The sequence below is a fragment of the Salminus brasiliensis genome, chromosome 7 (assembly GCF_030463535.1).
Source record: "Salminus brasiliensis chromosome 7, fSalBra1.hap2, whole genome shotgun sequence".
NCBI classification, from domain to species: domain Eukaryota; kingdom Metazoa; phylum Chordata; class Actinopteri; order Characiformes; family Bryconidae; genus Salminus; species Salminus brasiliensis.
This window is the reverse complement of record NC_132884.1, coordinates 2,267,822-2,292,153: the sequence shown is the minus strand read 5'-3', so window position 1 is coordinate 2,292,153 and position 24,332 is coordinate 2,267,822. Positions and strand designations below refer to the sequence as shown.

The 24,332-nt window shown below is 43.1% G+C and overlaps 2 protein-coding genes across 2 annotated transcripts; one reads left to right on the top strand and one right to left on the bottom strand.

Moving 5' to 3' along the window:
* The first annotated feature begins 119 nt into the window (after positions 1-119).
* On the top strand, positions 120-19,051 carry evpla (envoplakin a). The gene is made up of 22 exons (XM_072682793.1): positions 120-181; positions 5,431-5,530; positions 6,385-6,539; positions 6,874-6,997; positions 7,228-7,359; positions 7,484-7,525; positions 8,491-8,652; positions 8,873-8,980; positions 9,579-9,674; positions 10,352-10,462; positions 10,903-11,049; positions 11,629-11,783; positions 12,384-12,481; positions 12,884-13,056; positions 13,201-13,379; positions 13,462-13,600; positions 13,699-13,892; positions 14,401-14,551; positions 14,644-14,727; positions 14,808-14,915; positions 15,015-15,107; positions 15,629-19,051. The coding sequence occupies exons 1-22, from the start codon at positions 120-122 to the stop codon at positions 19,049-19,051; spliced, it is 6,036 nt and encodes a 2,011-aa protein (XP_072538894.1).
* A 446-nt stretch (positions 19,052-19,497) lies between these two features.
* ten1 (TEN1 subunit of CST complex) lies at positions 19,498-22,245 on the bottom strand. The gene is made up of 3 exons (XM_072682792.1): positions 21,902-22,245; positions 21,081-21,238; positions 19,498-20,967 (listed from the first exon to the last, which is right to left on the bottom strand). The coding sequence occupies exons 1-3, from the start codon at positions 21,988-21,990 to the stop codon at positions 20,834-20,836; spliced, it is 381 nt and encodes a 126-aa protein (XP_072538893.1). The 5' UTR covers positions 21,991-22,245; the 3' UTR covers positions 19,498-20,833.
* Positions 22,246-24,332: the final 2,087 nt, after the last annotated feature.

Sequence of the window (24,332 nt, the reverse complement as noted above, 5' to 3'; positions counted from 1 at the left end):
AGAAGGAGCGGCAGCACGAGAGCAAGCCCAGGAGTGTGTGACCAGGGGGATCTGAGGCCAGCTGTGAGGCTGAGAGAAGCACACACACAGTGAAAGGTGACCTTAGCCAAAGCTGCAGGATGTTCAAGAAGAAAGACACCATCAAGGATGGGACCCTCAAAGGCTCCACAAAGATAACCAAGTAAGTGTGTCAGTGATTCTGCTCTCTGAGGTTTTGGTGGTAACCGGAGCCCAGGTGGAGGCTAAACTCGGTCAGGTTCCGCAGCTCAGATGTGTGTCATGTATACTCCGTCTTACTGCACCTGCAACCTTACGGAGACACTCAGGGCCTAAGATTACAGCAAAAAGGGTTCTCTGACTGGGAAACGATGGTGGAATCCATTTATTGACCTATTTTTTATAGGTTCTGTAAAGAACCGTCTACATAGGGTTTTCCACCAATGCATCCAAAGGGTTCTTGGACTTGTAAAACATAACAGAGCTCATTTTTAAGGTTCTATGAAGAACCATCTTGGTTTTGCACCAATGCCTCCAAAGGTGTCTTGGACTTTTCACAGAACTCTTGGAGAACCAAAAGCGCTGAATACTGAATCATTCTTAGTAGAATGATTATTTGATACTGAATCATTAGTAAATACTGAATAATAAGTAAATATTGAATCATTCATAGTAGATACTGAATAATTAGTAGGTACTGAATCATTCTCAGCACAATGATTAGTTGCTACTGAATCATTAGTAGATACTGAATCATTAGTAAATACTGAATAATTAGTAAATACTGAATCATTAGTAGATACTGATTCATTCTTAGCATAATGATTAGTTGATACTGAATAATTAGTAGATACTGAATAATTACTAAATACTGCATAATTACTAAATATCGAATCATTCATAGTAGATACTGAATAATGATTAGATACTAAATAATGAGTAGATACTGAATATGTGACAGTAGACATGCTCTACAGGATTGTGTGAAACTGATCAGTGCTAAAGGAACTCTATTTACTGTGTAGAACCGTCAGTCAGCGATGAGTCTCTTTCTCTCGAACCCTAACTAAGTGACCGTGTTAGTGTGTTGTGGGTCTGATCTGGCTTTGCTTTGTAAACACAGAAAACGTCAAGGTGCCACCCTAGCGGTAGAACAGTCCGATCCCACTGACCTTGGGGCCCCCAGACAGTCCACATTCTTTCTCCAACCTAACTCGTAGCACAGGAACTGAGCAGCAATGTGGACCATCTAGGGGTCCCTTAGGGCCTGTTTGAGAACCTCTGCTCTAAAGAAGCTTTTCATGAATGGCTCTTAAATGAACTCTTTTTGTGAATCCAAATCATTTCCTTTAGAACAATTCACTCTGAAAATGGTTCTGTAGTATTAAAAAGGGTTCTTTGACTATAATAATAATAATAATAATAATAATAATAATAACTTATTTGCTGATGTATAGAACCAATATTTCTTGAAGTTATTTAAATAATTATAGTAGATGTTTTCCTAATATATGAAAACCCATTTAGCCAGGTAAAGAACAATTCATGCCTTCATATGGTTCTACATAGAACCAGTGCCTTTACTAATGAACCCTTGAAGGACCTATTTTTTTAAGTGGTGCATCTTTAATATCATAAGTGATTCAGATATCCTCTTAAATAGATCATTATTGCCATTATTTAAATAATTAAATAATTAAATAAACGATTTAAATTATTTAAATAAATAAATAAATAAATAATTTAGGCCTTTTTTTTATTGTGTAGTTTCATCAATGTTCAAAAATATCATGATATTAAATTTATTCCATATCGCCCACCATTACAGAACAATACAACTGCACATATAGAGTCCCTGTCAGGACGGTTCCACCCGTTCCTCCACTGGGTGTTGGCCCGGCTCTTAGTCATGCTAATGCAAAAGCAGCATTTTTGGAAGTTTCTAGTCTTGAAAGGCATTCCCCAGTCCTAATTACCCCTTACCCTGCAGACACCACTCAACACCCCTCTAGCTCACATAGCCAACGGGCCAATGGGTTCATGTTTCTTTATCTCCCCCACATAGTCCTATTGTATTGGCAGTACTTCTCTACAGGGACGAGACATTTACTAGACATTTACACATCTGTGCCAGCAATGGATGCTGGAACTGAATACATTCATTAGAAGGGGTGTCCACAAACATGTGGACATATAGCGTATATATCTTTTGGACCCAAACTGATCCATGAATGGAATCTGTTATATGTACTGGACTGGTGAACTGTGAAGGTCGGCGGTGACCTGAAGAGATGGGTAGCTGCACAAGAGTAGCGTGACTCTGTGCATGTTGGTGTGGGCACGGGCGGTGAGGGCTGGAGGTTAGGGCGATTCTAAGGGCCTGTGACTGACAGGGGTACTTTTACTCAGTACCTACAGGGACCTCTGTACAAACTGGTGGGGCTGTTCTTTAGTAATTGGAATTTTAGGCTGTTTAAGGGTTAATTAAGGTTAATTGGACCCTTTAATATAATAGCTTTAATTTTTCTCAGGATTTTTTTCAGGTGTTTTGTTAAAGTCTCTAATAACCTCAGAACCACAGCATCCGTCTAATGTATGTGCAGTAGTTACTGGATCATTTATAGTATGTAATAGGCAGTATAATAATCTTAAGCCTACAGTTTAAGGAGTTTAGGATTGGATTGGGTCTCCCCAGTTTGGATTTTTCAGTGTTCTGTTCCTTCAGCCTTAACATTCAGGGCCTAGATCTGACCTCTCAGGGCACTGCGAATGGAAATTCTCAGTTTTAAGGAACTGGGCTTATTTCCAGCCTGAGAAAGACAAATTTAATGGACTGCAAAAGCTAAAACGGGCAATAAGGCATCATCGGCGCTGTCCAATTACGACATACCCTGTTCGATTAGCTACATTTATGTCCGAGTATAATTGTCGCAGAATACAAAGGCCAGTATTGACCCACGCCCAAGCCTTGCTCACATCATTTCTGGATAATTATTGCGGTTGTCTGTTGAGTTGCGCAACATCAACAAATGAATAGAATGCAGACAAATGCACTGTTTGAGTGAGTCAGCTCAACATCAATGCGACCATTGTCCAGATAGCATTGAGGAGTAAAGCTCCTAGCAAATCACAGTCCTGTTTGCTTGAAGGTTGGGAGTCAAACAGAGCAAGAATGAGAAAAACAACAACTCAGATGGAGATTTCTGGAGATTTGGATGTTAGCATATATTTGAGAAGTATTGCCAGTATAATAGGACTCTCTGGAGCAGATAAACAGGGGTATAAAGCCCCCCAGCATTGAGCTGTGAACTGTGTTAAGCTGAATGCAATCAAATCCTCACAGCAATGCTGCTAAATCTAGTAGAAAGTCTTCTTCCCTGCACTGTAGAGACAGTTACTCCAACAAAAGCAGGATCAGCTCTTTTTAATAGCCTTGATTTCAGAAGAAACAGTGAATGGGCAGGTGTCCCAATACTTTTGTCCATACAGTCTCAGGACTTAGTACTCTCAGGAGAGCAGGGCTTTCCCTCAGTACTGAGTCCAGGCTGAGTTCGGAAGCATGTCAAGGGCTTCGGTGTGTAGGGGTGCCTAGCACTGCTAGCATTGTTAGCATTGTTAGCATTGTTAGTGCAGAACAAAAGGTACGGTTCTCTGACCAGAATGACGCGATGAAAGGGATGCGTATCACAGAACCTCTTATCGACTCTATCTCTCCAGCATCTGGCTTTGGTTTCTGGTGTCGTTAGGGGGTTTGGCTCAAGGCGAGGGTGTAGTAAGTGTAGCTGACTTGGACTCATGTCGGCCATTAGCCTGTCGTTAGACATGCAGGGTTAAAAGGTCACTGAAGAAACTTCAGCAAGGTTGGCCTTCTACTTGCAGACCAAATAAGAGGGAGATAGGAAATGCTAAGACTCCAGGTCTGTTTTTATAAGCACTGGACAAGATAAAGAGACGAGGGATGATGGGGCTTCAGTCATTAATCTCTCAGCAGGTTTTGTTCTTCAGGGGAATGTTCAAGGATGCCTAACGTAGAACATCGAGATGTAAAACTGAGAGAGAGGGAGGCCGAAGTTGACAGGAATGACAGATATTCATTGAGTTCTAGGACACAGATATCAATCTGTTGACACTGTGTTCCCACCCAAACGTCCACATTCAGGCTTGGCCTGTCAGTACCAAACCTGTTAGAGGCCTCAGTTCTGTCATCTGTTACAGACCGGTTTTCACACACACACACACACACACACACTAGCCCTGATAAAGGCCTTAATCTACTGCTATAAGCTTTACCAGACATGCCCTTTTTAATTTTACTGTAACATAAAATACAGCTATAAAGTAGAGCTGGGCAATATGACAATATTTGATCGTATCGTGATACATTTATGGTTATGGTGATGTTTTTATGAGGGTATCGTGGATATCGTCAGTGCTTAAAGAACACTGATTTACTGCATGTTTCTTAAAAAGAGAGTGTAAGATGGATTAAACTGATGCAAACCCAAATAAATAAAAAGCCAAACAAGTAAATCAGATTCCTCCAGCCAGTTTGTTGTTGAAACATCGCTAGCGTTTTACCGTATGATTAATCAGAATTAATCGTGATTAAACATTTTGATAGCTTGATAGCACTTTATAAAATACATGTATCATTTAAAATATATGAGTAAATATTACACACAGGCAGATTTTAAAGTTCTGTATTAGCAAATTTAGCTACATTAAACACGGCAAAATTTAGTTTCATAGGTTCAGACACACAGTAAAGGTTTTATATTTAGTCTTGTTTTTTAAAAAGAGAACTAAAATAAATATGTAAAATATTGTATATATGAATATTATTAATACGTATATTAGTAAAAATATATTATTGTATAAATAGTATAAATATATTTTAATATATATTGGCCAATTTCATATATGCTAAATATATGTTTATACATATGTTACTGTGTTTTCAGTGAATCCCAGGTATAATAATAATAATAATAATAATAATAATAATGATAATAATAATAATAATAATAATAATGCACATTCCATAATTATTATACCAGGTTGTAATAAATTTAAGGATGCAGTGATATTAAACAGTGTGATCATGTTCTCAAGGCCATTAGCAGGCCCACTTAGGATTTCTGACCACCCAAAAATCCTATGGGTTTGTAAAACTCCTAATGGAAAACTGTATGGGGTTCATTCATCACAAATCCTATATAACACAGCATGCTATTACTGGGTGCTCATGTGTTGCGCTGGGCTCAGAGGCTGACCTGGTTGAATCCTGCCTGTGACCTTGACCCCTGTAGCCAGTAAACATGCTAATGGGAAAGTTCTGTGTTTAAAGGAAATGCCATTCTGTTTATTGTGGATCTTGTAAATAATGCTAATGTGCATTTAGCCGACCGTAACTTTTCACCTCAATCCCTGCAGGTCCCAGGCGAGTGACCTGGCCTTGGTGATCGCGCGCATGCAGAAGCATGCTGACACGGTGGAAAAAGACGTCCTGAGAGCCGAGGAGCTGCTGATCATTGTGAGGAAAACATTCACTTTTCCTCTCTCTCTCTCTCTCTCTCTCTCTCTCTCTCTCTCTCTCTCTCTTTTCCGCACTCTCTCTCTCTCTCTTTATCTATCAGAGCACAATGGGTGGGGAGTGGGAGGGGCTTAGGTTAGGCATGAACCCATGCTGAAATTATTGGACTTTTTATTTAAAACTAAATTAGATATAAGATAAAAATGGATTCTGAAGAAAATCCTTGCATTACAGTAATTCATCTAAAATATTTTATAATAATTTAATTAAAAAAATAAAAATAATTTCTAACATTTTAAACACAAAATATCAAACATTTAATTAATTTTTGATATCTGAAAATATATACGTTGTTAAACCTCTGCATGTTAGCTGTGCTCATGATGAACACATTTAATGGAGATGAATGGGCATTACTGAACTTTGGGAGGCGGAACCAGACTGAAGCTCCTCCTCTTTCCAATTTAACATCTTTAACTCATCACTTCCCTTTAACTCAGTCCTAGCTCCACTTATCACAACAAGACAAGACAACAAGACAAGCCTGCCCCACATCAGAGGGGGTCTGGCCTTCTAGCTCAAAGCAGAACCTGCCAAAACTCCAGCCCAGAGATCTCAGAGATCTCAGAGATCCCCCCCCCCCAACTTACAGTCATACAGTCTCCTCCCACTTATCTTATGTTTCAGCATGGTCTGAACTGGTCCCGTGGTCCACCTGAACACAAGGCGAACACATTCAGGCTTAAAAAAACATAGTGCATCAAATCAAATCTTGTGTTTACGTATTAACCTGAGGAATTTACCACAGACTGAATGTCAGTTTCTATTTTTTAACATGTCTCTTTGTCTTTCAGGATGCAGAAAATGAGAAGAAGAAACAGCCCCTCAAGCACCAGAAGGAGACGGCCGACCACCTGTCTGAAGCTGAGGGGCTCCTGAAGGATCTTTTCCTGGATTTGGACAAAGCCAAGAAAATGACTCACCCACAGGCCGGAGAGATCGAGAATGAGTGAGTGACATAGATGTTGGAGGTGTTTACCAGCTCCAGAACTACAATATCTGACTGATAGCAGCTCTCAGGCAGCCGAATGAAACTGGGATTTGTAGTTCTTTGTAGTTCTTTAAGCTAATGTGAGTGGAAGCCTCAGAAATTGAGCCTTAAATACATGAAATACAATACAACAGCAACTACATAGACCATCGCACAGCACCTAAAACGTCTAATGCGTGCTAACCCCACCCCCAACATCTTATTGGGCCAGAATAAAAGCTCATTAATAGAATCAGTGGTCAAAATATTGCTGCAGTCGTCCTGATTGATTGATTCGATTTCTCTTTGCCAGCGTGAGCCGTCTCCATGAGCGCTGGCTGAAGGACTGCTCGTTCTACCGCGAGGTCTACGAGCCCATGAATGAGGTGGGCCTGCAGCCACGAATCAACTGGGCCCAGGTGTTCAACCAGAAACAGGTAACTAAGCACGAGATGCACTCTTCACTCCCAGGCTGGGAAAACCCACAGCTTAGCATTTTAGCCCGCTCAAACTCATCCGTTCCCCCTGAATCTGAACCACGCAGCCCAAAGGCCAAAGGTTCTGAGTTAAGGTGTTGGAGATTGATGCATTTCCATGCTGCTGCTTCTCAATGGGCTTCTACATGTTCCACTCACCAAACATGTGTGTGTGTGTCTTTGTCTTGCAGAAAGAGGCCAACTCTGAGGCATATGGGCCCACCATGGCTGAACTGGAGAAACAGATTGCAGCCCATAATATTCTACACAAGGAGATCGAGGCCTACAACACAATGCTCAGTCCAGGAAGCACCAGCTCTCAGGTCAGCAGTGAGTCCATCATTAATATTAAAGCTCAGTGTCAGATCAGCACTACTGACTATAAGGTGATGGTAGACTGGGTGCTTGAAAATATTGATATATAGAAAACTGTTTTTCTTATTACAGGAGGAGTACGCTGCCGCCAAGAAGCAGTACAGCAACCTCTTGGTAAGATACTGATTTCTCAACAAAATACAAAATAAAATACATTTAACTAAAATAAATTAAAATATATATATGTATTTATTTTATATATAAAATAAATTAATTAATTGTAATTTTATGTTACATTCTGTAAAAAAAAAACATTAAAAAGATATAATAATATAATAATATATGCAAATAATAGAAATAATAATGTAATAATATATGCTGTGTTTTAGAAAAATGATATTATAAAGTTTTTTATAATTAATAATTTTTTTTTATTGTGTGTGTGTTGATAGATAGTTTTGTCAGTTTTTCAATAATGTAAAATAAATAAAAATGTAAAGAAATTATTATACAAAGAAAAATTATCTAATCTAATAAAATATAGTAGAACGCAATATCATACATATGTTATCATACAAAACAATAGGAATATTAAATATATTCATTTCAAGTAATATAATTAACATTTCAAAATTGACACTTTATAAAACGTTATGCATGTCGCTACAAGTGCTTATGAGTAATTATACAGGCTTATGACAGTGATTATTTGGTATTATGTATGCCATATAATGCATTATAAACACTGGATTCATTGAAAGTGTTATTCCACATTTCTGCGTTTCTATTGGTCCATTCATCATCAAAATTCTGACACTATAAAGAACTGTTTGTGTTTTCCAAATTCAGTGAAAGAAATAAAAAAATGATGTAAAATATTTTTAATATGTACAATCTTATGCAAAAGTTGACACTTTCTCAACATGAATTGAATTGCTTATCTCTGAGCATTTTCTTCACCCTCTATGTATTTGCTAAATGTAGTAGATTGAACAAAAAAAGTATGACAACATATTTAGTATATTGTTATTTTTATCATATACTAGTATATCGATTGGGGGTGCACAAACTTTTGCATAAGGCTGCAAATACTCTGTGGAAAAGTATAAGACCCAAGCTCATGTACTGTTCTGCTGCAGGATAACTCAAAGTGGCGGCGTCACTACCTGAACAGCCTGTACGACTACATGCAGGGCTGCACTAAAGAAGTGTCCTACCTCAGTGAAGAGCAGGCCAAGATCCTCCAACAGGACTGGAGTGACCGCATGGTGGACCCGCCTGACGTCCGGCGGCGCTATGAGGTGAGAAGGCAGTCACACAGAACCGGTCAGAAACACACGGCCTCATCACGTCTGCTTCCAGACACAGCCTTTAACCCTTTAAAGGATCTGTATGAGGGTCCAGACTTCAGTACCTCGCTCTCAGAGCGACAGAACCCGTCACAGAAGCCGTGAATTTAATATCGGAGTAATCAGCTCACAGTTCAGTGGTTCTGAAGGTTGCTCTGTGGTTTTGTTGCAGAACTTTAAAAACAACAGTCTTCTGTCTCACGAGAGCGAGGTCAACAAACTGCAGGACGATGGAGACCGCCTGATAGAGCTCAAACACCCCGCTACAAACGCCATACAGGTCAGACAAACTGCGGAGTGGAGCTTTCATATTTGTTTGTTTTAGTTTGTTTTTGGTCTTTTGGTGTTGTGTGTATATATATATTTTTTTGTTTGTTTTATTATTTTGCTTTTTTGTTTTTTCTGTTTAAAATTTTTTGTGTTTGTTTTAGTTTGATACATTTGTTTTGTTATGCTTGATTTTAATGCTCTAATCAAGCATCACTCTTTGATCTTAATGCTTAAATTAAATAAAATTAAATGAAATGTCATTTAATTTAATTTATTTACTTTTATTTTATAAAATTTTAATGGTAAATTTAATATACATTTTAATTTAAATTTTAATTAAATTTAATTTACTTTTATTTTATATTGTTGTATGTTAATAGTAATATACATTTTAATTTACATTTTAAATGTATTAAATTAATACATTTTATTTAATAAAAATTAATTTAATTAATTAAACTAAATTAAATGTCATTTAATTTAATTGTATTGTATTTTACTTTATTTTATTTTAATATACATTTAATTTACATTTTATTTTATTTTAATTGTAATTTTAATATTCATTTTAATTTACATTTTAATTTAATTTCATTTTCATGCTGCAGGCCCAGAGAGATGCACTGAGGAGCGAATGGGAGAAATTCCTGAACCTCTGCATCTGCCAGGAGGCCCACCTGGACAATGTGCAGGAGTACAAAAAGGTAAGAGGATACGGGAGGAGTCCTCCATGTGAGTCAGCTGAGAGTCCCGCGGCCAAGCTGAAACTCAGCCAGGCCTGAGCAGCTGAAATACTGTCATGCCACGGGGTCACACTGAAAAGCACTCTAAAGGCCACAAGGTCAAATGACCATACCCACGCTGCCTAATGACAGGCATGACCGGATTCCAGGTGCAGCATTTCTGTTTTATTGAGCGTACTCCAGCCTTTCAGAGCATGACTCGCCAATCTACACATAAAATACCTACAGTCTGTGTCCACATCAGAGTTCAACTCTCTAAAAAACCTTTGAACAGACGTACATGAGAAGTGTGAAGAACCTTTTTATGCTTAAAGGACCTTCTTATAATGTAAGGTTCCAACCCTACTGATCAGAATAATCGGATTCTGAAGGAGGCAATTGCTTGATTGGCTGAGTGGGGTGTGTTTTGGTTAGATTCAAGTTGGAGTAGGAAGGTACTGCACTGGTCTGTAGCATCACTCACCGAACCCTTTGTGTGTACAATAAAATGGTGTGTGTGTGTGTGTGTGTGTGTGTGTGTGTGTGTATACACTAAACACACTCCACACACTGAATATATTCATTTATACACTCAAAACATCTATGAAACCATCAAACCTGTGGCCCATTTAACCTCTGACCTCCTCCTGTATCAACAGTACCAGCTGGATGCTGAGATGCTGTCCGAATCCTTGTCTGGCTTCAGCTCCTCAGTGGACCCCAAAGCTCTCGCTAACAAGACCAACACAGAGATCCAGCTGCAGCTAGAGGTACGATTCGAACCCCTTCCAATGAAAGTTCAGCTTACACTACATGTCCAAATGTTTGTGGACACACACTTGTGGACTTTCTAAGGAATGCATTCAGCTGTTTTAAGTTGCACTTATTGCTGACACAGATGTGCAAATGCACACATACACATACAGCTTGTCTAGTCCCTGTAGAGAAGTATTGCCAATAGAATAGGACTCTCTGGAGCAGATAAACATCATGAGCCTATTGGCACTATGCTGCCTAATGCCAGGCGTGGACTAGAGGAGGGGTATAAAGCCCCCCAGCAGCAGTGACACTGGAGTCAGTTGGGACAAGTAGGACCAAATCCTCACAATACCCTTGATTTTGGAGGATGTCCCAATATTTTTGTCCATATAGTGTATCAGCCACCTTTCCTTAATAAGGACACATACTAATTACTCTCTTTCCCTCCAAGGCGGACGAGCGGCCCATCCAGCGCAGCGAGCAGCTTTTGGCCGATCTGAGGAAACGCAGCACCACCATCGCTCCACTCAAACTCCGCCGCATTGCTCCCAGCAGAGCCACCACTGTAGAGTCGCTGTGTGACTGGAACACGCCCAAGGTAACCCCCGCCTTCACAGAACATCTCTGATCCACATTGGGTTTCATTCCCCTCGAGCAGGAACACCTCACATGACCAACCAATTAACAACAATCAAGCTTTCACATGGCACGCATGGCCTTGCAGTACCAAATCATGCCAGGAGGGGGACAAACGTGCAGCTGCACTGGGCCTTATTAAGGGCATAGTATGAACAAGCTGTGTGGGGGCGGAACAAACCACAGGAGCCTTGTGATTGGTTCAGAGGCCTGCTTATGCTTATGTCCAAGATCCGGACCTCCATTGTGGAGAAACATGGTGTAATATATTGATCATTTATTGGTTATTGGAACACAGGAACATCTCACCTGGTTGTAAGGGTTAACTATTAGTCCAAAAGTTTGTGGACACCCCTTCTAATGAATGCATTCAGCTACTTTAAGTTGCACCCATTGCTGACACAGATGTGCAAATGCGCACACACACACACACACACACACACACACGGGCAACATGTAAACACAGTCTGAGGATTTTTATGAATTTTTAGGAGTCAAATGTTGCATTTCTAATTCTAAACCTCTATGATGTTGTTTTCAGGCCTCCATTTCTCGAGGGGAGAGATTCACCCTTAAGTCCAACACCAACCCCGCTAACTGGGAGGTGCTGACCAGTGACGGGGCGACCAAGGGCATTCCTGGCGTGTGCTTCCTGATTCCTCCACCTGATCCTGATGCCATTGGCAAAGTGGATCTGTAAGTCTTTTGAATGCACCTGGAGTGATGCTTGTGGACATATCTGATGAATGCATTCGGTAGAGAAGTACTGCCAATAGAATAGGACTCTCTGAAGCAGATCATCATGAGCCTATTGGCACCATGCTGCATAATGCCAGGCGTGGGCTAGAGGGGTGGTATAAAGCCCCTCCAGCATTGAGGAGCTGTGGAGCAGTGGAAGAACTGTGTTCTCTGGAATGATGATGGTGGAGCTCCATCCAATAGTTTTGGGATGGGTTTGGGAGTTATGGATAAGGTGAGGTGGTGATCATCATCATCATCATCCAACATCCTGACCTCACTAACGCTCTGAATGCAATCAAATACACACAGTAATGCTCCTCTGAAGTCTAGTGGAAAGCCTTCTTCCCTGGACAGTCGAGACAGTTACTCCAACAACAAGCAGAATTGGGACAGAAGTAATGTCCCAATACTTTTGTCCATATGGTTTAAACGCAATTTGAAAGAATGCAGCATGTAAATAGGCCTTCACATCATTAGGACATTGAAGAGTGTAAGTTGGCAGCAGCTACTGATTCCGGTGTGTGTGTGTGTGTGTGTGTGTGTGTTTCTGTACAGGCTGGGTAAAGAGCTGGAGGAGCTGAAGAAAAGGCGTGCAGCGCTGAGGACCTCATTAAAAAGTCAAACACCTGAGCCTTCAAGGGTACAGAAAGCAGGTGAGTACCACACACACACACACACCCTACACCCATGATAGCATACATGCACACACACACACACACACACACACACACACACACACACACACACACACATACAATGATCACCAACCCACCTGATCATCCCCAACTCCCCAACTCGTCCTAAAAGTATTAGAGGGAGCTCCGCCATCACAGTTCTTCCACTGCTCCACAGCTCAATGCTGCTGGGGGGCTTAATACCCCTCCCCTAGCCCACACCTGGCATTAGGCAGCATGGAGCCAATAGGGCACATCTGGTTTGCTACTATTCACATCGGTTTCAGCAATGGCTGCATTCATTGCAAGGGGCGTCCACAAACATTTGGACATATAGTGCATCTAATGTTATCAAATTCCCATCATGTGTTTGTACTTCAGCTCCGGTGGCTACAGCTCCTGGGAACCCAAAAACTGCAGAACTGGCTGGACGTCTGGATCAGTTGGACAAGGACCTGGCGTTAGCCGAACAGGACATCCAGAACCGCATGAGAGCTCCACTGGACCGGGCCGATCCTGCTAGAGATCTCGCCAATCGCTTGAAGGAACAAGAGGTGGGAGTAATGGTAGACCTCAGTAACAGGGTCTGATGGACTCGCCCGTTTCTGTACTTTAGCCTTTTTTGGTAAATGCTTGTAATGCGTTGTTACTGGCCTTTGAGTAACCGGCCCAATACTCGGCTTCTGGTCTTCCTGCAGAAAGCTGCTGCAGCTCTGCGGCAGTTGGAGCAGCAGAAGGCAGCTGCACAGAAACATCTGGAACCGCTGGTGTCCCAGGACTCCAACGGCCCATTGTCATCGGCTCTGCCTCAGAAACTCAACCAGGCCAAAAACAAGCAAGACAGCCTCGCTGCCCTCAATGACCTCTACACCAAGAAGTAGGACATCACCCACAAAAAGAAGCAACAAGGTGAGGTTAGCAGTCTTGTCCTATTTCCTGACGATTGTGTGCTGTTGCAGGGCTACTGCGTCCATGAACTTGGAAAACCAAATCAAGAAAGTCGATGGAATCGTGTCTGGCTTTGAGAAGCAGCTGAGTAAAGACAGCGCTATTTCAGATGCCCCGAATGCCATCCAGAACCGCACGCAGGACCTGCAGGTAGGCTGAATTAGGCTGTACACTCAGGAGACCTTTGAAATTTTTGAGACCACGGTTACTTACTTTAGCCATCTTGGCTTGGCTTGATCCTCAACCAGAACCTGAAGAAGGATGTGAATGCTGCCCAGCCTGAGATGCAGAAGCTAAGCAAGGACCTGGAGGCCACAGAGAAGCTGTGCAGTTCCCTTCAGCAGGGATATCAAGAGTACTGTCCCGATATCCGAAGACAGGAAGCTACTGTTAAAGGCCTGCATAGCCGCTACGCTAATGTCAACAACCAGCTATCTGAGAGGTATGTGGGCCGGGTCGATGTAGCTATCATTCTGATAACATCTACTGTTGTCTGACAAAAGTCCAAATGTTTGTGGACACCCCGTCTAATGAATGCATTCAGATGTGCAGACACACATCCAGGTTGTCTAGTCCTTGAGAAAAACGTGAAGCTTTTGGACAGCATGCCTAAACCATGCCAGGTGTGGGCTAGTAGAGGGGTATAAAGCCCCCCATTCCAGCATTGAGATGTGGAGCAGTGGAAGAACGGTGGTCTCTGGAATGATGGTGGTGTAGCTCCATCCAATACTTTTGGAATGAGTTGGTGGTCATCCAACATCCCGACCTCACTAACGCTCTTGGCGCTGGATGCAGGATCAGCCTCTTTTTTAATACCCTTGATTTCAGAAGTAACAATGAATGAGCAGATGTCCCAATACTTTTGTCCATTTAGTGCATCATAAGCAGTGATGTTTACGATGATTACATGATGGTCAGAAATTCGTCCTCATGTTTGTTTTGCTTTGCAGGGAGCGTCTTCTGCAAGGGGTGGCCAATAAAAATCAAGACTTCCAGAATGCCAGCCAATCGCTGAGTGCCTTCTTGGATAACCTGCCCAACAACAAGATCAGTCCCAAGGATAGCTTATCCCAAGTCAACGCCAAGCAGACTTCTCAGGAGGTCAGCAGATTTACATCCACACCAGCATGCAGGACCTACATGTGTCTAATAAACGGGATCTGAACACCAACTGCTTTCGTTTTTTCCTGTAGAGGGTGGTGGAGGACGTCCGGAGGAAAGGCGATGATGTGGAAAGGGTGGTTGACCTCTCCCAGGACTTGCAGGATCTTCTCAATGTAGGTTACATTTCTAACAAAATGTGTGTGATCGAGCCTTTGTTACCTAAACATCTAACCTATGTTGTGTTGCTGGGCAGGATTATGAGCTTAACTCTGACAAGTACAAGGCTACTGTCAAAACCCCTGATGCAACAGATGCTAAGAAGATGCCCACATCCACCTTGGCGGACTCTGTGGCAAAACAGGTGAGACCAGCTGAAATCTAAGAGTTGTAATAACAGCAAGTGACGTTCCCCGGTCTGATGAATTTACTTTGCGTATGCTTTTTCTGTTTTGTGCTATAGGAAAAGGCTCTGGTGAACCGCTACGCCAACACGGCAGCTGCCAATGAGCAACTTCTCAACCAAATGGACTTGGCGAAGAACGTCCTTGCTCAGGTATTCACCTCATTTTTCATGACAGCAATGGGAACGCTACGTCCACCCAAATGTCCATACGTCTGTTCGTACTGTTCTGCGAAGCATCCTAACCCAGAGAAATGGCTCGGTTATGAAGCTCCGGTGGAGCTCCGGACACGCCAGGTGCTTGTGATGCTCTTAGGTTGGCTCCTATGCTAACGTCTTACCTGGCAGTCTTACAACCATTTATTGTGCCTAGAGCTTCACTAGAGCTTCTTACCTGAGTTTCCCCTCCCCAAAATAGTAAGAACAGAAGTATGGGTCTAGACGTTTGGTTGGCGTAGGTCCACTTCTTTGGATGTTTGGGTAATCACATTAAACAGCCTGTTGGAAGGTTGAGTTAGCATAGCATATGAATCCTGTCACACAACCCGCAGGTATCTATAGCCCCGTCATCCTCGTGCAACGCCATCTAAATGCTGGCCAGTACTGATTCTGATAGTAAAGGCAGACAAAACGTAATTCGGTAATTATGGTGTTTCCTTGCCTCCTTTCTACAGAACGAGGAGAAGGTAGCCGTAGTGCAGCAGCAGCAGCAGCAGGTGCAACAACAGCAGCAAAGAAACAAAGTAGAGGTTGATGGCCTACAGAAGCAGCTTAATGAGGAAATGGCCAGACGTGCCCAGGCTGAATCTGAGATTAGGACCTTCAAGGACAGAATGTTGTCCCTGAGAAGCAGAAAAGGTGTTGAACGCCTAGAAGAGAAAGAGGTCCTGCAATACTACCGTGACCCAAAACTTGAGTCAGATCTGGAGGAGTTTCAGAAAACACTCCACGAGGAGGCCCTGAAACGCACCAGAACCCAAAGTGAGATCGAGGTGCTCAGTAGAAGGATCACTACTCTGGAAACCGATCTTAAGAACGCCAAGCCAAAGCTGGTGACCAGGGAGATTACCAACTATGAAAGAGACCCTCAGTTGGACGTGGAGGCTTCAAAGCTAAGGAACGAGATAAGCAGACTGAGGGGTGAGGTGAAACTGAAAGATACCGAAGAAGTTCAACTGAAAACAGAGGTGACCATCCTGGAGCAAAAGCGACCCACCATCCGAGAGAAGGTGGTACAGAAGGACGTCATTAAAGTAGAGAAGGATCCTGAGATGGTAAAGGCGGTCAGGTCGTTCAGGATGGAGATTGAAGATGAGGGCGAGAGGTCCAGGACTCTAAACAACGACATTGTGCAGACCAGGGGCCAGATCAGCTCTCTCGAGAGACTCATCCCTACCTTACAGCCCAAGATTGTGACCAAGGAGGTGAAGACAGTTGAAAAAGACCCCGTGCTCATCAACGACTCCACAAAGCTTCGATACAACATCGACGAAGAGAGACACCAGAATAACATCCTCAGTCGGGAACTGAGTGAACTTCAGTCACGGTACGTTCAACTTGAACAGCTGAAACCAAAGGTGGACGTGAAGGAGATTGTCAATGAGCTCTACAGGGTTTCCCCAGAGACCGAAAGGGAGATTGGACGACTGAGAGGTGAACTGCAGGATGTCACTAGGCAATGTTCGGATTTTGAAAGGCAAATCACTTTGGTCAGGATTGACCTGGATGCTGTCTACGCTCAGAAGCCCAAAATCGAGTACAAAGATGTGGTACAAGAGGTGGTTAAAGAGGAACGCAGTCCTGAAATAGTCCGAGAGATCCAGAAGCTTAGAGAGCAAATCTATGGCCTGGAGAGAACCTACAATGCCTCCCAAGATAAACTCAGTCATCTAAAGAGAGAGCGGGACGACCTGAAGGCAGAAAAGTCCAAGGTAGAGACTAAGGTGGTCACTACAGATGTCGTCAAGCACATCAACGATCCACTCTTGGAGAAGGAGGCAGACCGCCTAAGGAAGGAGGTACGCGACGAGGCGCAGATGCGACGAACCATCGAGGAAATGGTTTATGATCTCCAGAATAAATACATACAGCTGGAGAGACAAAGGCCAGAGGAGAAGGTGGTAGTTCAAGAGGTGCTGCGGTTGGAGAAAGACCCCAGGCAGCTTATGGAGCTCGACAGGCTCGATAGGAACCTGGATGAGGAGGTGAACAATCGCAGAAAGGCAGACCAAGAGGTTCAGCGACTCCTAGCCCTGATCGAGGATAAGGAGAGGACTATTAAGGAAAGCGAAGAAAGGCAAAAAAGGATACAGGTGGAGGCTGAGCTGGCACAAATCAAGTCTCGCATCAATGAGCTGGAAAATGCCCCGCCTCCGGTGCAGGAGTACATCGTTACAGAGGAGGTTCTTAAGGTAGAGAGGGACCCAAAACTGGAGAAACTGACCGGTGGTCTCAGGACAGATTTTGACAGGGAGAGCAACGACGTCATGCGCTTGGAGAGGGACGTTAGGAATGTGAAACTCCAGATTGAAATCCTGCAGAAGGAGAAGTCCTACGAAAGGACAGTCTACAAAGAGGTGGTCAGGGTGGAGAAAGACCAAAAGGTGGAGGCCGAACGCTCTCACCTTAGAGACCTGGTGCTCCAACAGAAAAACGCCAGACTGGACCTGGAGGACGAACTCCGTCGGCTCACTGACAAGATGCAGCGACTGCAAAGCAGAAGAACGACAACCTCTCAGGAGGAGACCAACCTTGTACTCCACAGGGACGCCCTTCTTAAGGAAAAACAGGACCTCCAACAAGAGCTGAGGACGATGGAGACGGAACAGAAAGACATCAGCTTCTCGTTCCAGCAGCAGTCCAGGCTACTGAGTGAACGAAGTCAAATGAACAGACAAAAGAGCATCAAGATGGAGTCAGACGTCCAGCGTCTGGAGAGAGAAATCCTGGATGAGAAGGACAGGGTTCACAAACGAGAGAACACCATCATGGAGCTTCAGAACAGCTTGAAGAAGGAGGAAACTGCCTTAGAAACTCGCACTCAGGAGAAGAACGTCTCCACCAGAATCACCATCCTGGATCCTGATACTGGTAAAGACATGGCACCGTATGATGCCTACATTCAAGGGCTCATCGATCGCACCCAGTACATGCATTTGCAGGAGCTTGAGTGTGACTGGGAGGAGATCACAAAAATGGGACCTGACGGGGAGACGACCATCTTGCAGGATCGTAAGAGCGGCAAGCAGTACTCCATCAAGAACGCCCTCAAAGAAGGCAAGATCACTCCGTCTGAACTACAGCAGTACAAAGACGGCAAGATTCCCATCTCGGAGTTTGCTCTCCTCGTGGCTGGGGAAAGGAAGAAACCACCATCCATCACATCATCCACCAGCCAGAAGATTTCCAGCCAGAAGCCATCCTACACCAACAACATCCCCGCTTCCCTTGACTCGCAGCTTCCTATTTGCGGGGTCTACGACAAAGACACCAACACGAACCTTTCGGTACGAATGGCCATGACCCGAAAGATGATCGACACCACCACTGCCCAAAGGTTGCTGGAGGCACAGGCAGCCACCGGTGGTATCGTAGATACCGTGAACAGGGAAAGATACTCAGTCCATAAAGCAGCAGATCGCGGCCTGATCGAGTCCAGCCAACTGCAGCGCTTGCTCAACGCTCAGAAAGCCTTCAGCGGCGTTGAGGATCCGGTAACCAGAGAACGCCTCTCGATCGGGGAAGCCGTCCAGAAAGGGTGGATGCCCAAAGACACGGCTATGCGCTACATGGAGGCCCAGTACCTGACCGGAGGACTGATCGACCCCAACCAATCAGGCCGAGTGGACATCGTGGACGCAGTTAAAGCCAAAATGATCGACAGCGCGATGATGAGAGCGCTTCAGGAAGAGGCAAACCACTCCAAGGACTTGACGGACCCAGTCACAAAGCAGAAGGTAAACTACAAGCAAGCGATGGCGCTCTGCAAGACAGACCCACAGTCGGGGCTTCCGATGCTTCCGGCCTCCTCCAGGGACGCTGTCTACATCCCTTCATATTACAGCCACAGATCATCGCCTTACAGCAGTTACTCCTAGACATGTTTACAGCCAAGACACAAGAAGCTACACTATACGTCCAAATGTTTGTGGACACCCCTTTTAAAGAATGCAAATGCACGCAGACAGTAGAAAGTCTTCTTTCCTGGACAGTAGAAACAGTTACTCCAACAAAAGCAACCCTTGATTTCAGGAGAACCAATGCATGAGCAGGTGTCCCAATACTTTTGTCCATATAGTGTAGATTCACCAGCTCAGTGGAAACCATAAATGTTAATCTTCTAGCTTTATTCTATGCTCAGTTAAGGGTACATCTCAGGAAAACGCTGCCAATTCACACCACATTAAGACTGGTAAACACAGAGCTACACAGAATCAGGACCAGCTTACAGGGACGCATTAGCATTATGGTAATTGTGCAAAACTGATATGCACTGGCTTTCTGATTTTAACATTTTATTTTCTGGATAAATAACAGTCCTTTAAAGGCGTTTACCGCCGCTGCTGAGATACGTGTTTACTTCATTTCTGTGTGGAAAAATAATAAAAGCATAAAAAATATATATCTAATATAAAAACAAGGTTCATCCAAAGAAAGCAACGTTTATGAAAATGTCATTATCCTTTAAAGTTTTATTTTATGTGGGATGATGGGCTTTATGTGCATTTGTTTCTCTGATTTACTCCGATAACTATTTAATGTTTAATGTTTAGCAATAAATGAAATAAAGTTAAATGCTGAGGTACTGAAACGTCTCCCGCCGTGCTTTATTACACAATATATTTTTGCTTGTTTTGGTGTTTATAAACCCTTGAAACCACAGAAAACAGTCAGCCCATCCAACATAATGCTGTTATTATATTCAATACCTAAATACATATATTTACATGATTATTATTGTAAACACAGTCAGGTATGAAGAACAGAACATATGAAGTCATTGTTTACCAGCAACAAGAACAGAAAGTACAGATCCTCTCACCTTCTTCACCTACATCATCACACCTATTGTGTTATATGAATTGTAGGGCTGCACTGATAATCAATACTGTCAATGATTGATAACCGATCAGCCATAACACTTTTTTTTTGAGTACTCACTCAACCCACTCATTAGTACTCAGAAAGCCGTCTACCCACCCGGAGAGAGCAAAGCCAATTGTGCTCTCTCAGGCTCCGGCTGCTGATGGCAGGGCTCAGCCCATTAAAACTGGCACTGGCAGCTGAAGTGAATAACACTGACCGTCGGGTTCCAGGGGCTCCTGTCAAGAGGTGGGATCTACATATCAGGCAGCAGGTGAAGAAACGGGGAAGAGTCAGCTCTTGAAGGTGATGAAGAAGGAAAAATGGGCAAGGGGAAGAATCTGAGCCACTTTGCTAAGAACCAAACTGTGATGTTCTAGATGATGACCGGGTCAGAACATCTCCAAAACATCAGAGCAGAGCTTGTGGGTATTCCTGGTGTGCAGTTCTTAACAAAAGTGCTGAAAGGAAGGTCAACCAGTGAACCAGAGTCAGGGGCATGGGTGCCCAAAGCTCACTGATACACATAGGGAGGGAAGGCCTTAGCGTATTGGAACAGATCCCAGATTAAATTGTTAGTCTCATTTGTCTTGATTGATTAGAATTTTGGGAGAATTATGATATGCCAATTGCCCACCCCCCTTTTACACAATGCCACCAGTGCTGGGAGGGCCCATCTGTCAGGGACCATCCTTTCCATCCAGAGAGAGCAAGATAGGTAGTCTGTAACATCTCATGGGTGGAGCCGGCGATCTCCGGTGCTGCTTCAGACTCCACTGCATTGGGCAAAACCGAGGCTACTGTGCACCAGCCGGGTTGTCCCGCTCCTTGAAAAAGTCCCTCTGCTGGTTTATGGCCTTCTGCAGCAGCGCAGCATTAACTCCGTCCACACAGTTCAAGACCCGAGCACGCAGAGTAGCTTCCCCGCACCCTGAAAGACCAAGCAACAACTTATTATAATAACTTATTATAAAATAAAATGATCAAAATAAACAAAGAATGAAGTGCATTCAGTAAAAGATGCTCCTGAAGACGCAGCCTGACCCTCTGCTTTGTCAATCTCTCCAAGTGTGATGTACTGCGCGCCAATTATTGGATGAAAAGGCTCGACAAACGCTGTCTGCACCGACACCTGGTGCTGCACAGAGCCATGATGGGACGTCAGAACGGCTCTGGATTCCTCTGGGAGGTAACTTGTAAGTCTGGGGGGAAACACAGGTCAGTGGTCATGCATTTCTTTATATAAGAAATAAACACAATAATAAACTCGATACACCCGATAAAGAGCACTCACATATCCCAGCTTAGAAAGCTGGGGTCAGGTCAAAGGGTCAGCCATGCTACAGCTACAGGTTTTTTAAACCACATCATTAACATCATAAAGGGTTGTAGGACCACAAGGGTCTTGTAGGACCTCAAACCACCAGGCCCGATGGGGCTGAAATACGTGGCAGACTCCAGTGCAGATATAAACATCAGCTCAGTGGGGTCTCCAACCCTGCTCCCAAATAGACACCAAGTCCAGACTTCCAAGACTTTGAATCCTTAATCCACCCACATGATCCATCTGATCTTCAGAGGGTCCTGGCTGACTGAAGGGGGGCGTGTTAGAACTGGACTGGAGCAGAAACCTGTATGAGGGTTGTTAAGCTAGATCTCCAGGTGGATTGTTTGGATATGATGGAAACTGTACAAATGATGAAATTAATATTAAAGAACTGGATCAGTTTGATATTATGATTAATTCACAGGATGTTGAGGTGTGATAATGGGGTGTTCAATACAGTGTGTGACAGTGTTTACTGGGGATTTTTGTAGGGGAGGTCACATTTGGGCCTTGTGTGATTTAACCAAGGATCATTTACCTGCCAAACGTCCGCACTGATGCTCCATCTTTCACCAGATCGGTGTTTATTTCCCAGGGGAACTGAAAAACCGCCGGTGAAGGAAGCATTTCAACTCACCCACTAGATCCCTGGCTCCTCTGCTCCACATACACTAGCTAGCTAGCTCCCTAACTAGTGAACTTAGACCGCTCCGCACTTGGAGGGATCCCCGAGAAACTTCAGCGTAAAGCAGAAAGTAGCGAAAGCAGAACATAAATAAACAAACTTTAACATTTTAACTTTTAAAATAAGCGAAAAACCATCAAACACTATCAAACTAGTGCCAGCCGGCTAGCTAAGTTAACTAACTGTCCACTGCGAAACACACTACCACGTGTATTTGAACACGCCACGTCGCGTCACCGCTCCGCCTCACATTTCCCGTGGTTTTGATTGGCTGTGATGTGACTTCATGCTCATGTGACCTCCGGTGCGTCCCAATTGGCATGTTTCTGTTAATATGGGGCACTTGAAAGGAAGTGCACTTACCGCGGCCATGTTTTTGTGCCGTTCCAAACGGAGTTGTGAAGCACTGTTATGCTAGTTAGCATAGCATAAAACGTAGCGCTAGTTTGTCTGTAGGTTGTATTTTATTGTACATTTAAATATTATTTATTATATTAAGTTAATAAGTTAACTTTTAAGATAATAGTATTAAATATATAGTTTATTAAAAAATAAGTAAGTAAGTAAATAAATAAGTAAAGTTTATTCATACAGCACTTCTCACAGAAACATACAAAATAGCTCAAATAAACAAACAAAGCATCAAATCATGATAATGTAATAAAGTACAAATACTTCATTATCTTACATAAGTAGAAATGTTGGTTATCTAAACTTTACTGGAGTAATTCTTTATTTTTATTATTATTTTCTTACATTTTCACCCAATTATCTGAACTTTCTCCTCCTTACATTTTAAAAACAGCCTCGTTTCTCCTATTTCATTTCCCTTAGTTTTCATTACGGCTCGTCATCAATCATTAAAATTAAATAAAATTAAAAAACCCTCTCCAGATAAATCTCTCCATCCGGAAAGTGAGAGTCTGACTGTGATTGGATGAGAATAAATATAGAGGTTTATAATAATATATAAAGCTTATTGATCACACGCCTCTGAAGTCTGACTTTCTGCAGCTTTACAGAACTTCTAGACAACGACTCCTCATATTTTCCTCCATGAAGCTCATGTTAATGCTCAGTAGAGCACAGAGACGCTCCTTTAATAGAGCTGATATTACTGAAATGCTTCATTTTCAATGGGCAGATCTGCAGCTGAAACAGGAGCCTAGTGCAGCCCAACATTTTTAACATCAACATTTTAATAGATCATTCTCCTCATTATGACTTTTAGAGAAATGGGTTTTTGGGGAGGGGGGGGTAGTGCACTATAGACCCCTGTGGCTCGGCCTAAGCTTTCAGCCTTTGTTTTCCTTCCATTACTTTTACTTTTCTACTTGAAGTCGTTCTGAAACCAGTACTTTTACACTTTTACTGGAGTAAAAAGCTTCAGTTGATACTTCAGCTTCTATAGAAGTCTTTTAAAACCCAGTATCTCCACTCACTTCTACCTGAGAGATGAATGTGACCTTTGTGTTTTGACACCTTTGACTATGAGCCTACGTAAAGTTTGGATTTCACTAGGTTTAAATGCGGATTTAAAAGTGGAGCTCATAAATGATAAGCAATATTAATAAACCCAAAGGTGGCGGATATAGAGAAAATAACAAAGGCCCCAGAACCGAACCCTGCGGTACACCACAGGACAGTGTAGCAGAGTCAGAGGCAACACTCCCCATTGACACAGCAAAGCTTCTGTCCGAAAAACATGATTGTGAGCTTAACCTCGACATGAATTGTGTCTGAATAGATCTGAAGCACTAGCTAGTAGCTAGCTACGTAGTTAGCAACTCTGGGAACTTGAAAAAATAACTTTGGTCAAAGAGTAATTTTTAGTTTGTTGATGGTTTTCGTGTCTTCAAGTCCATATCTCACTGTGTGGTTACCACATTTTACTGAAGGAGGCTAGGTTTGTCTTCAGAACGTCACTGGATGCCGCACAAACCAGTGAGCCAGTGTGGTAGTTAGCACTAGCTAGCCAGCTACAAGTCATACGAGTGTTCGGGTCCCTCATTCCGCCCCATTCCCACTGTGTCCCAATACTTTTGTCCATTTTCAGATTGTCATTCAGAAAATCAACACGATGTGTGATATGCTTGGGGAAGGCCAGAGGTTAACATGGAAGTGAAGTGTTAGCTAGCATGATTATAGCTAGCTAGCATTGGGCCTACTTGGTTGTGGTGGTTGGTGTGGCGCAACAGATAACACCACTACCTGCCACGGCCCTACCACACCATGTGGGAGGCTGGGGTTCAATTCCCGGTCTGGGTGACTATGCTGCTCTACA

What these genes read in the sequence shown, in the direction of transcription:
- ten1 (XM_072682792.1), bottom strand. Translation starts at nt 21,990, where the DNA reads ATGCTTCCTTCACCGGCGGTTTTTCAGTTCCCCTGGGAAATAAACACC. An exon ending in TCAGTGCGGACGTTTGGCAG is followed by an intron (nt 21,239 to 21,901) that starts GTAAATGATCCT and finishes GTTTCCCCCCAG; the next exon opens with ACTTACAAGTTACCTCCCAG. An exon ending in AGAGATTGACAAAGCAGAGG is followed by an intron (nt 20,968 to 21,080) that starts GTCAGGCTGCGT and finishes TTGGTCTTTCAG; the next exon opens with GGTGCGGGGAAGCTACTCTG.
- evpla (XM_072682793.1), top strand. Translation starts at nt 120, where the DNA reads ATGTTCAAGAAGAAAGACACCATCAAGGATGGGACCCTCAAAGGCTCC. An exon ending in AATGACCTCTACACCAAGAA is followed by an intron (nt 13,380 to 13,461) that starts GTAGGACATCAC and finishes GTGCTGTTGCAG; the next exon opens with GGCTACTGCGTCCATGAACT. An exon ending in AACAACCAGCTATCTGAGAG is followed by an intron (nt 13,893 to 14,400) that starts GTATGTGGGCCG and finishes TTTGCTTTGCAG; the next exon opens with GGAGCGTCTTCTGCAAGGGG.